This window comes from Talpa europaea (assembly GCF_964194135.1).
Source record: "Talpa europaea genome assembly, chromosome: 6".
Classification (NCBI taxonomy): Eukaryota; Metazoa; Chordata; class Mammalia; order Eulipotyphla; family Talpidae; genus Talpa; species Talpa europaea.
This window is the reverse complement of record NC_140072.1, coordinates 40097681-40110235: the sequence shown is the minus strand read 5'-3', so window position 1 is coordinate 40110235 and position 12555 is coordinate 40097681. Positions and strand designations below refer to the sequence as shown.

The following is a 12555-nucleotide window of genomic DNA, read 5'->3' as shown; positions in this document are numbered from 1 at the left end:
GCTACAGAAATCATAAATAGGTATTAAAGGTCTGTATTTTTGACACAAAGACATTTTATGCCAACAATACATTTATGAAAAATGAATAGGCCTAAATTGCAGGCTAAAATGATCTAATTTTAATGAGTTAAATATAGCTAATTAACAGATAATTATAAATAATTATTAGAAATTACAAGCAAAGTAATAAATTGTCATACAACCATATTCCTTACTATTCTTATTTTCCTTTATATCCAGGAGGATTTAAAATCAAAATATTAGTATGGGGATTATGTTAAAATACAACTAGTAAAACTTAGCCTTTAAACAATTATTATGCTTTTCTATATTTCTTAATGGTTAATGTAAAGATGATATTGGTTAATAATAACTAAGACCTTAACTAAGTTACAGATGGTGTTCACAGCTAAAGAAGTAAGATATGACTAGAAATTCTGAAGATGACAAAGGCAATTGAGAGTTAACCATTAGAAAGGTTTTGCTCTTCTAGGCATGAAAGCTTTTCATTTTCCCCTATAGGTATTTTATTTTTTATCATAAGCATAAAATTGAAATGGAAATAAGTTATTTCTTCCAAATGCTCATTACAAATCTCCCCTTCACTTTTTGAGCTTCTTGAGTCAATATCTTATTGTTGGAAATAAAGATGGAAAGCAAGAAGTGAAAAAAAAAAACTTTGGTAGGTATAGATTATTTTTATTGTTAAATTCCATACCTTGATTGTGGATCCACTATGTAAATGTCTGATATTTATAATTATTACTTGCTTTACTAGACGTAATTCCCTTGAACTCTTGTTTTCTGCAACATTTTGTCTTTCTTTGCAGTTGATAGTATTCCACTGTGTGTTTATATCATATCTTCTTGATCTAAATGTCTATCAGTGGGCACAAATTGTTTGCCCATACTACCTTCTAAACAACGCTGCAATGAACACTGTACAGCATATAAATTGAGTTAATGATTTTATGTTTTTTAAGTGCCTAAGTGTGGGACTGCTTGGTCATACATATCTATTAATTTATATTTTGAAGAATTTTCAGAAAAACTAAGATTCATATATAGAAATACCATTGGGAGACTCCAGTTTATAAATGTCAGATTGGTAGCCTTTAATTTGCTTTGTTTGGTCCCCACTGCCTTTCTAAAACTGAATTTATTTTCAAATTAGAGAGACCATATAAAAATTCCTGTTTTTAAATCTTCTTGGAAATCAGAATTGCTCATGGGCTTACCACCCCAAATAGCAATCACTGGCTACAGTCAAGTGGGGGCAGATACCTTTGAATGGGACAAGCATAAAGATCACCCTTCATTCCACTTCAGCTGTTTCTCTCATTTATATTGCCTATCTACCCCCTGTAAAAATCTGTGTTCGTAAGTCTACGTCTAGTTCCTGCATTCAGATAGCAATATTTTAAAAAAAGTAAAAACCATGGTTGCTAACAAGGATGAAGCTTGGATGTTTAGAAACAACAAAACATTGCCTAAAGTAGCAAAGTAAATTAACAAGTTAAAATAAAACCTGTAGTGCTTGTGAACTATTTTTAAACTGTTTCCACTTTTGTCTAATTATTTTGCTCTTTAACTCAACATGTCTCTGATATTGGCAAGGCAAACTAGGTGACAGCATTCATACACAAGTGCCTCTCTATTAGCATTCATATACAAGTGCCTCTCTATTTACAGATTGTTAGCATATAAGCTGCACACTAAAGCTTAATATGATATAAATCACTGGGTGGGCCAAGAGAATACCTGATTCCATCTTGGCTCTTGTCACTATCGGCCTGACCAGACAAATCCATCTGGGGTTCACCTTCATTTGTGTAATGAGGGCACTGGACTAGATGTACACAGGTCACTCCCAGCATTGCGATGCTATATTTGAAACTATTAGAACATTTACAAAAATTGTGACAATGTCTTTTAGGTAAGAATAATAAAAATAGCTTGAGAGAACTATCACTTTAAGAAATAATTTATGTAATAAAAATAGAAGAAATGGCTTAGAAAAGATGTGTTTTCCATTAGTATCACAGAAAATTAAATTTATTATTAAAATATGACTTGTCAATTACTTTTTCATAAAATAAATTAAAAATAGTCAAAATTATATGCCCTTTTTTTACTCTAGAAGTTGCTAGCTAATGACATTTTAGAAAAGAGAAATGTAAAAAACTCAGTGTAAAAATCATAAATGCTTAAAAAAGTTCCTTTTTAGCTATTTAGTCATATCTCTTCAAAGTAAAACCCTGGAAAGATGAAATTAGGTTTCATTCACTTGCTCTCCTCTTATACTTGCAATTTAGCTAATTATTTTAGAAGCCTAGTATGTATAAAAGCTTAATATAGTCTCTCAAATTCAAAATTTATTGAGATCCAATGTTTCGTCAAAGTGTTTTTTTAAATAACAAATTTACAGACTACCCTCAAAAATGATTATAAGCAAAACTTTGGCTATTACTCACTTCCGGTAGGTAAAACCCTAAAAGAGCCCCCAACCCCCACCCCACAGCTTCCTGCTCTAATCTCTGAGACTGTGAATATGAAGAGATACCACACCTGTGCTTACTTATATTACACAATAAAAGGGATTTTACATTGTAATTGAGATTAGGAATGACTGAGTTAATTAAAAAGACTATCCAGGAGGTTTTGACTCAATGATATGACTAAAGCAGAATTTTCTCTACTGGTGGCAGAAAAGGAAGCAAAGACATCTGAAGCATAAGGAAGATAAGACATACTATTGTTGCTTTGAAGATGGTGTTAGGGGGAAAAGGATGTCCTAAAGCTAATTCCATACAGGCTTTGTGGACTCCACCCCCATCCCAGGCCAAAGCCAAAGACACTGGGAACTCCAAATCCCATCACCACCAAAGGGAAGGTGGCTGGGACCTAAGGGTGGGGTTAAGCAGCCAGGTTAGTATAAAGCCAGACATGTGGGCTTTGGAGGGCATTTCCCCCATTTTGGCTCTCTGCCAGCGCGCAGTGTCCGGCCGGTTCTGAGAGTACCTTTGGGTTTCCAGGTCGGCGGATCAGGTAGGACGCATTAAAGACTTTATTTCCCTATTTTCTCCCTGAGTTGTACATTTTCCTTATTTCCTTTTCCCTTGTAAATAAACCTTTTATTAACCTTTTGTGTGTGCCTGTAGTGGAGTATTAATAAGTCCCTTTTAAGCGCGCGGGTGAGGACCCACAGCCCGGCAACCTGTTCAATATTGGGGCTGCCCTATAACAACGGGACAAGGAATGTAGGTGTATTAAAGAACTGAGAGAGGTCCCTAGTGGAAAGCCACCAATAAAATGGGACCTTGGTTCTACAACTAAAAGAAACTAAATTCTGTCAACATCTTGAACAAGTTTGGAAATGGATTTTCCCTTAGTTTCTAACCCAGGACTTAGTCAAGCTGACATGTTGCCTGAGCAAAGAATTTCTGGACTTATATGACTTACAGAACTACAAGTCATTGATAAGCAGGCACTGTGGTAAGCCACTTTATTTGTGGCAATTCATTATGCAGCAACAAATAACACAATGCTAAGGAGTTACCTATTTTTAGGAAGGAAAAGAAAATCAACCGAATACATGCATGCTACATTTTTCAGAGTGCTTAAGGTTCGAAGTTGATTTGTTAGCTGCTTCATGTTGAGAAAAAAGTGTTTAAGAGTAGAAATTATAATTCTTGGGAAATGGAGCAAACTGCAACCTAGAACAAATATAATACAGTCAAACCAGACCTTCACTTACAGCAAAATAAAACTACATCAATAAATATCTAGACATTTCAATTTTAAACTCAAGAGAAATAATTTATAGCAGATAAACTTACCCTATTTTGAAAAAATGATGCATGAAAATGTGATGTTGTAGCAGATATTGATATTAAAGTAATAGTTTCTTCAGTACTAGGATTATGTAAGTAAACTTTTTCCATTTTTGGCATTCCAACTGGCCTACAAAACAAAAAGAACATTGTCACGAATACTTCAAAGATATTCTAGTTATTTTCTAGTTGCTAAAAAGTTAAACAAGAAAATTATCAAACACATGAAATTATTAAATTGATTTATACTGAAAATTACACGTAACTCAGCTATGAAAAGATGAACTCTTGCCATTTGTGACAACACAGATGGAACTGGAGGGGATTACTTTAAGTGAAATAAGAGATAGTGAAATAAGGAGAAAGACAAATAGAGGGTGGTGTGGTGTCACTTGTATGTGGGATAAAGAGTAGCAAAACAAGGGAACTGACAAAACTAAACCACAGAAGCTCTAGAAATATACCTACAGAATTGAGGTCACTAGAAGGGAGGGGAGGATGGAAACAAATGGGGCGGAGGGCCCAACAGTCTATGGTAAAGGACTATGGATGTTTTGGTGGTGGGTGTGGTATGCTGACATGTATCTGAGGTCTGAACCTATTCCCCTCCTTCCCACCAAATCATATTCAGTACTCTAAACCAATGTTACCCAATAAAAATAAAATTATACTTAATTGTATTTATATTGAAAAATGTATTTAGCTAGTCCACCAATTTTCACTGAGTGGCAGTTATATTCACGCACTGAGCCTGTGCTGGTATATAACAAAGCAAGCCGCTCCTGCATGGTGCTTACAATCTTGTGAGGAAGCAGACAACAAAGAAAATGATTAAAGCCTTTTCTTTCTTTCCATGATACCATGCTGCCTTCCTACTAATTCTGAATCATGTCCTCTCAAAAAATCACTAACACATGTTCTTCAATTTAGAAGGATAAACTGAGTGGTAAAGTTAGGTGAGATTTGCTTCATAAATTAGGGGCTATATTATCCTTATTTTACAGAAGAGGCACAGAAAAGTTAATTAACTAGCCAGAAGACATACCTGCAACCAAATTTGTATCCAGTCCATCTGTCTCTAGTCTATGTTCTAACCCACTGTACTAAACTGCCTTCTTTCAAAGGAACAATAAATATCAAACACATACTCATATCTGATACCAAATATTCATTTCAATGTTCTCTTCATCATCCAGCTTGTTAAAAGTTAAACCTCCTTAGTACATAGTTCATGACGTACTTATGTAGTTAATTTAATATGTATAGGCTTCCTAAGTCTGACAGCATCAGAGAAATCTACATAAAAACTTTTTAATTAGTGCTCACTATTTTTTTTTTTTTTGGCACCGGTGTTATTTTCACTAGATTATCAGAATCTTAGAACAAAGATTACACATACATGACTTGTGTATTTCCCATATTATTTAGCACACTGACAAGACACACGGTAGAAGTACATATGGGTGAGCTTGCTTTCTCCTACTCCCACTCAAGTTCCTCCCTACAGTGACATCACTCAACCTAAACAAATTAACTCCCTGCATTTTCACAATCTACACCTTCTACCTAAGTCCGGCTGGTTCCATGTGCATGGCCCCCCACTGCCTTTACCAATCCTTGCTCTGTGTTTTCCTCTCTACCCTCCATGCCAGTCCCAAAACCTCATTTTCTAATTAAAAATCTTGCACAAGTTCCTTTCTGCATGCAATCATTTTGTTCACCTTTTCTTAAATTTCATTTATATAAACCTAATCCTAAAAGGTTACAGATGCAGAACCAGAAACATGTGTTATATTTGGTTCAATTGTCCTACCATGGTTTTTTACTTCAGTAAATTTGCCCCTGATTTTTCCTCAATTCATCTGATCACCTCTGATTTATTACTTGAGGAAGTAGATAAAAGCAGTGAACAGCTGATAATTTTCACTGGTTTGAAAAAGGAATCAGAAGCATCGGGTTCCTTTAAAGATGGGGAAATAGTACAAGCTACTGGGTCTTCCTACCCCAGTCCCTTGTACCCTCAAACACCCAAAAACAACAATGCTTGGAAAATTTAGATATTAGAGGAATTAAAAAAATTAAGAAACCCTTGAGGGAATAGAAGCTGCCTTGAGTTGGTGGGTGGGTAAGAAAAGTTAGGGACTAAAGTAGTATGAGCTGATAATGGCATGCATGCTAGGGTAGAGGAAATCTTCAAAACACTATTCTTTACTTCCTTTGCTGTTTCCTGCCCCTTCCAGCTAGAAAGGTAGAAACACTCTTGGTGTAAGAAGTTAATGATGAACTGTACTTGAGCATACCTACCTCTAACTCTCTTTCTCCAAAGCCCAAGAGCTAGATTATAATTTTGAAAGATACCACTATATAGATGCTTCGCCTAAGCACTGTCAAAGTGGCATAAGTCAATCAATAAACACAATGTATATGTGTGTATGTGGAAATGGGGTTCTCCATACTGAGGATCATCTTCCTTCTTAAATTCACAAGAGACAAAGACCAAGGTCTGCCTTTCTTCTGCATGCATTTTGTAAAAAAGTATTTCCTAAGTTCAAACATCAAAAAAGTGTACATTTGAGGAGTATAATCAATTAAAAAACACATACAATGTTCTAACAGGCTGTAATGTTGTTCCCAATTTCCTGACTGAGCCTGAGAGAGGATTGTGCTTCTCTGCTTAAGTAATTTTAGGCTTGTCCATTTGACTTGTTTTGGTCAGCGAAATAAATGGTAGATATATTTTTCATGTTTTGAGAAACCTCCATACTGTTTTCCAAAGGAGCTGAACCAATCTACATTCACACCAACAGTATACAAATGGGTCCCTTTTAGGTAGAAAAGTTTTTAGTTAATTGAAAGATCAGATTGACAATTTAGCTTAGATTTCAGTGAGAGGATATATATTTAGAATAGTTGTAAAGATAAAGTTATATAAAAAAAGAAAAGCTGAGATATGTATGGCAACTAGAAGCGGCTCTATTTGGAAAATAGAGTATAGGAATATTTGAAGAATACAAATTAATGGCTAAACTCCAAAATTTTAATAAAGATGAAATAATCCTTGATTGAAAGGGTTTACAAGCGTCAATAAGGAGAGAGAAGGAAATGCTATACTCAAATGAATATAAAATTAAAGGAGTTATAGGATTTTTTATATCACATATCTCTAAGTGAGATATTTGCAAATATTTTCTCCCATTTTGTACAATGTCTTCTCACTTTCTTGATTGAATCATTTGTAGCACAACACTTTATTTACAAAAACAGCTGACAAAGCTGTAATTTGCTGACCCTTGGTCTTTAGTTATGATGGAAAAAAAAAGATGGGAATACTTCTTTACAGAAGCATCTTTGTTCTTAAATTAAAAAAATGATAAAATTTAAAAAGGAAAAAAGAGGAATTCCATTTTACAACTCATCATTCTAATTGACTGAGACAAGAATCCATAAATGATAACTAAGTAAAAGTATTAGACAAAAGACTAGAGAACAGGATATTAACCCTCACAGATTACTGATTAATTACAAAGAGGAAAAGGTACTTCTGAAATTTATAGAATCTGGCAGATTTTATGTTAATGAGTGCTCAAACTTAACAGTGACAATAATTAGAAATACGGACATTATAGGACCCCTGACGTGAAGGAATGGGAACTAAACAATATCACTATATTACTATTCTTGACAAAAATGTTTAATCTGTATGGAATCATGAGCAAATAATCAGGCGAATCCAGTTTGGGCTATTCCGTAAGTCAACTGACCTGGACCACAAAAATTTCAATCTTATGACTCAAAAAAAATAAATAAAAGAAGTGTGGGGGTTGTGGGAAGTCAACCTAGATTAAAGATACACACCAACCAAATGCAACATGTTATCCTTGATTTGATTCTGAATGGAGGATGGCAATCTATAGTGGAAGATTTTGGCAGTTAGGCAGTTAGCTCTTAAGGTTATATCTAAATTATAAAGTGAATGTTAACAAATCAGTTAAAAACCTCAAAAGAAAAATGGTCAAAGGATGTGAATAAGCAATTTATGGAAGAGGAAACCAAAAAGGCCAATAAGCATCTAAGGAGATGGATACTTGAACTTACTAGCAATCAGGGAAATACAAAATTAACAATCAGTAACACATAATATCCCTATTTAACTGGGAAAACTAGAAAGTTGGTTAATGTTAAGTGTTAGTACAAATACAGGCATGCTTATGCATTGCTCCTAGGAGTACAGAGTGGCATAGTTATTCACAAGAGCAATCAGGCAATACCTACACATGTGAAATGTGCTCACACTCTTATGACTTATGCAATTCCACTCCTGGACTACCTATTCCAAAGAAATTCTCATGGCACTCCATAATTGAACCTGTAAGAGGATTCATTATAGGACTATTTGTTGTGGTAGGGTATTAGAGGTAATATGTATAGGCATCAAAGGGGGAGTTAATAGGTAAATTGCAGATACTCTGTTACAGTTAGAAATACAACAGATGGACATCTAATGAAAGTGAACATTTAAAAGGGTAATGAAGAGAATGAACTCTGCAGTCACTATGGAAAACAGTATGGAGGTTCCTCAAAAATTAAAAATAGAACAACAATATCATCCAGCAATTCTACTTTGTCCCACATTCAAAGTAAATGAAAACAGTATCTCTAAACAATACCTGCATGTCCACGTTCACTGCAACATTATTCACAATAATCAACATATGGAGGCAAGCTACATGTCAGTCAATGCATGAATAGAGATATGATATATACATACATTTTATATATTCAGCTATGAGAAAGGGCATTTTGTCATTTGTGAAAACATCAATGAAATTTGAGGTCATTACATTAAGTGAGGCAAAGAAACAAATACTGTACAACATTACTTACATGTAGAGTCTTAAAAAGCCAAACTCACAGAAACAGAGAATAGAATAGTAGTTACCAGGGACTGAGGGTGGAGAAAGGGAAGAGGCTGATTGAAGAGTGAAAATTTGTAATTCGAAGAGAGTAAGTTTTGGGAATCTAACTACAGCACAGTGATTACAGTTAGTAATGTATTATATACTTGAAAGGTGCTGAAGAGTAATGGTAAATGTTCTCACATAAAAAAGAAATGGTAACTGTGACATGGTGCAGGGATTAGCTGACAATGCTAGTGGTAATCATTTTGCAATATATAATCATATCAAATCAACATTTTGTATAATCACACAATGCTATGTGTCAATTATATATCAATAAATCTGGGGGAAATTCATTACATAAATTAAAAATATGTAAGAATAATCTAGCTGGGTGGCAGATGTAAAACTACATATAAGTCATTCATTTTTCTGTGCATATTTTATTTCACAAAAATAGAAAAAAGCTTAAAGTAACACATTTTACTTTAAAAAGTAAAGTAATAAAAATATCCTGGAAGGTAATACTAATCTACAATTGTTAAGCATCATGGTTTAAAGTGCAATGAAGCATCCAGTCTTTTCCACTTTTCTGTTTTTACTTTAGAGTCAAGATGGCTTTGTCATGCGCACTGCTAACTTGAAGCGAATGAACTGAAAGTTTTTTGCCATGCATTATAACTGCATTGTAACAATACTACCTTATTTTTACCATTGGTTCTTATACAACCATCAATGCTGTATTCTATTTAGTGAGATGAGTTCCATATAATGTGATATGATCCCTCAAAAGTTCAATTTGAAAAGTATTTATACATACTATTTAAAGCAAAATATTAGAGAAGTCAGAATGGAAGTGTTAATATAATAAATAAACTCAAAGTTCATTTTATTGTACAAGTAGAAAATTTCAGTCTGTTTCCTTATAGGTTTGCCTGACTTTTTCATTAAGATTTCAGTCTTTTCCCCCTGCCTTTTTTTCGGTAAAAGTCCCAAAATCAAAATTGGTCACAATTTCAAGTATTTAACCTGACTTTTGGTCATATTTTTTTTCACTTGATTTTCATGTTCTGTATTATTTAAATCAACTAAAAATCTTTTTAATTTTTTTTATTTTTTACATCATTGTTCACATTTAAACAATATTTGCTTTCCTCCATTCCCTCAGGTGTAGTCCCCATATAATTTCCTTCACCAATGCACATGTGCACCATCACCACAGTCCCCTGTGCTCCTCCCTCCCTCCCTCTAGTCCCTCTCCCTCCTCCTCCCCTGCAGGATGTCTCTGATTTATAATTGTCTTCAACTCAAATCTTAATCCATCACTACTTTATTTATTTCTTCTGCAGCTTCATCTATAGTTGACTTTTGGATTATTTCAAACATTCTGTCTTTTTTAGAATGGAATAACAGTATCTTTCCATATTATTGTAAAACAGTCAGGTTCAAAAACACAAGGTCCGGCCTCCCTGGTGGTGCAAAGGGTTAAGCACCTCACTACAAAGTGATCCCCCAGCAGGCCAGGGAGAAACCACATGGAGCAGCAGACCTTGCCTGTCTTGCCCACTGCTCCCCTCAGCAGTGTATTTCAATTTGCCTGTTCTGTTCCCCACTCTGTCTCTGGTGAATCCTCTTACCCCCCACATCTCTGTACCCCAGCTCTTGCATGCATAAATAAATAAATCTTTAAAAAAAAAACACATAAGGTCCATAAATAATGTAAATAAGAAGTCTTCATTTAATACACTTCTAAGGTCTTGATAAATATTTGAACTGCTTTTTATTTTACACATCATTTGAAAATTTCATTATAATATGTACATGATGTTTAGCTGTTGTTGTTGAGGTTTCTCTGAGGCCTAACTCAAGTAACATTTCAATCTGAGAGCTCACTAATGCAGATGCTACCACCTCTTGCCAAAAGTGGAAAGGATGTGGAGAAGATGGAACTTCCTACAAGTTTCTCAAGTGAGAGCAGATAATTCTTCTGTATTAACAATCATTAGGAAGGCTATGTCCACACTGCCCTTGAGAAGAGGGATCCAATAGAAGAGCTTCTCTATTTTACCCAGGGAAACAAAATCTGGTCCAAAATCAGTCTGTGGCTTACCGTCATCACAAAGTCCAAAAATCTTTCTGTGGCTTTAATAGTATGCCACAAGGAAAAAAAAACCAAAGATAGAATCAGGGCTTGGGTCCTGAGGAAGGGATAGAAGGGGATCCAGATGTTGGTTTGTAACAATGCATTTGGGGTTGAGAAGCAGGAATCTGACTGCCCTCAGAAGCTCCCAAACCAAGGAGGCATCCAAATATGCGTAACTCCTCTTGCCTTGTTTTCTCAGGGGCTAGACCCTACAGGCTCATCAATTCTAGGTGGGGTTAAAAGACCAAGAAATAAATGGGGAAGAGATACAGATCCAGTTGGGGCTTCAAACTGTGTCCATGATGCTGCAGGGAAAAGCTGTATAAAGACAATATAAAAGATAAAATTCTTATCCCTCAAACTTTATATGGATGTGTAGGTAGAATGATAGTCCACAGAAATAAAAATGCGCTCCTTACATCCTGAAATTTCACTGTTCATGTGCATTCTTCAATAAACATACCCTTTCACAATTCAAATGTCTTGTAGGTAATTGGCAACCAGTAATTCATCTTCCTATGAAGTTGTTCTTAACATTTTTCCCATATTACCTTAGAACAAGTAATCTCAGTTAACACAGAGAAGAGAAGGCACAAAATAGATAGTCTGGGGAATCCATGAAGACAGGACTGTTGATGGCAGGAGAGGACTTTGAGGTAAGGAAACAAACTTGAAGGTTTTAGGAGTCTGCAAGTGAGGTGATGGTGGTGGTGTACAGAACGCTTGATTGACAATGTTGCTGAGGCTGGCCTTGCCCTTTGTTCAAGAGATCAAAGAAGGCAGGGCCAGGTACACCAAAAAAAAAAAAAAAAAAAAAGAAATGAACCCTTGCTCAGAAGAGAGGGGTCACCTACTTGTGTTGCTCAAAGAAGTCTGGAATAACAAGAAGAGAGGGGAAATCTCAGGAAGGGTGCCAGCAAGCTATTCTTGTCCTGCATGCTCTAACAGAGCAGGCTTGCTGTAGTTCTGGGCAGTCCACATCACAAGGAGCAGAGGGAGTACTCCCCAGACAGACCTGCTAACAGACCTCAGATGCACAGCTTCCCCTGCTGTTCCGCTGGTGGTGTGAGCATAATTCAAGATAAAGTGGGAGACTGAAGAGAGAAGTCACACTAAATCATGGGACACTATGGTCAAATACTAGAAGTTTACTTGTTGACAAGTTTGCAGTGCATTTGCTTCCTATGCTACATAACACATTACATGAATTTAGAGGTTTAAAGTGACCCCCCCATTTATTATCTTAATTCTGTAAGTCATAAGTATAGGCATGGCATGAGCAGTTTATAAACTCAAGGTCTCACTCATCAAAACTCAAATTTCTCTTCCAAGGCTACTCAGGTTCTGGGCAAAATTTAGAATGCTCTCAGTCTTTTGCTACATGGTCTCCATCAATTCCAAAACCAGCACAAAGAAATTTCTGTACATCAATGATCTCTCATGCTTCAAACTTCCAACATTTATGTCTCTTGACTGCTACAGTCAGATTTAGAGGACTCATGTGATTAGGTCAGCCCTCCAGATAATTTTCCTATCTCATAGGTCAACTGATTTGGGATCCTAATTACATGTTTAAAATCCTTTATAGCAACATCTAGATTAGCGTTCTATTGAATACGATAGGTGTTATATGCACATTAGAGGCCAGGTATTTTGGGGACCATCTTAGAATTCTTTCTCT

General features: G+C 35.4%; 1 protein-coding gene across 1 annotated transcript in view; it reads right to left on the bottom strand.

The window, feature by feature from the left end:
- The window catches only part of TMEM131 (transmembrane protein 131), a gene marked incomplete at both ends in the record, with an annotated part of 137563 nt that overhangs the window by 76971 nt on the left and 48037 nt on the right, over positions 1-12555 (bottom strand). Inside the window, one exon of the mRNA XM_084235665.1 lies at positions 3840-3963. Within this exon, the coding sequence (XP_084091791.1) occupies positions 3840-3963 (124 nt within the window). The remainder of the gene's footprint in view (positions 1-3839; positions 3964-12555) is intronic.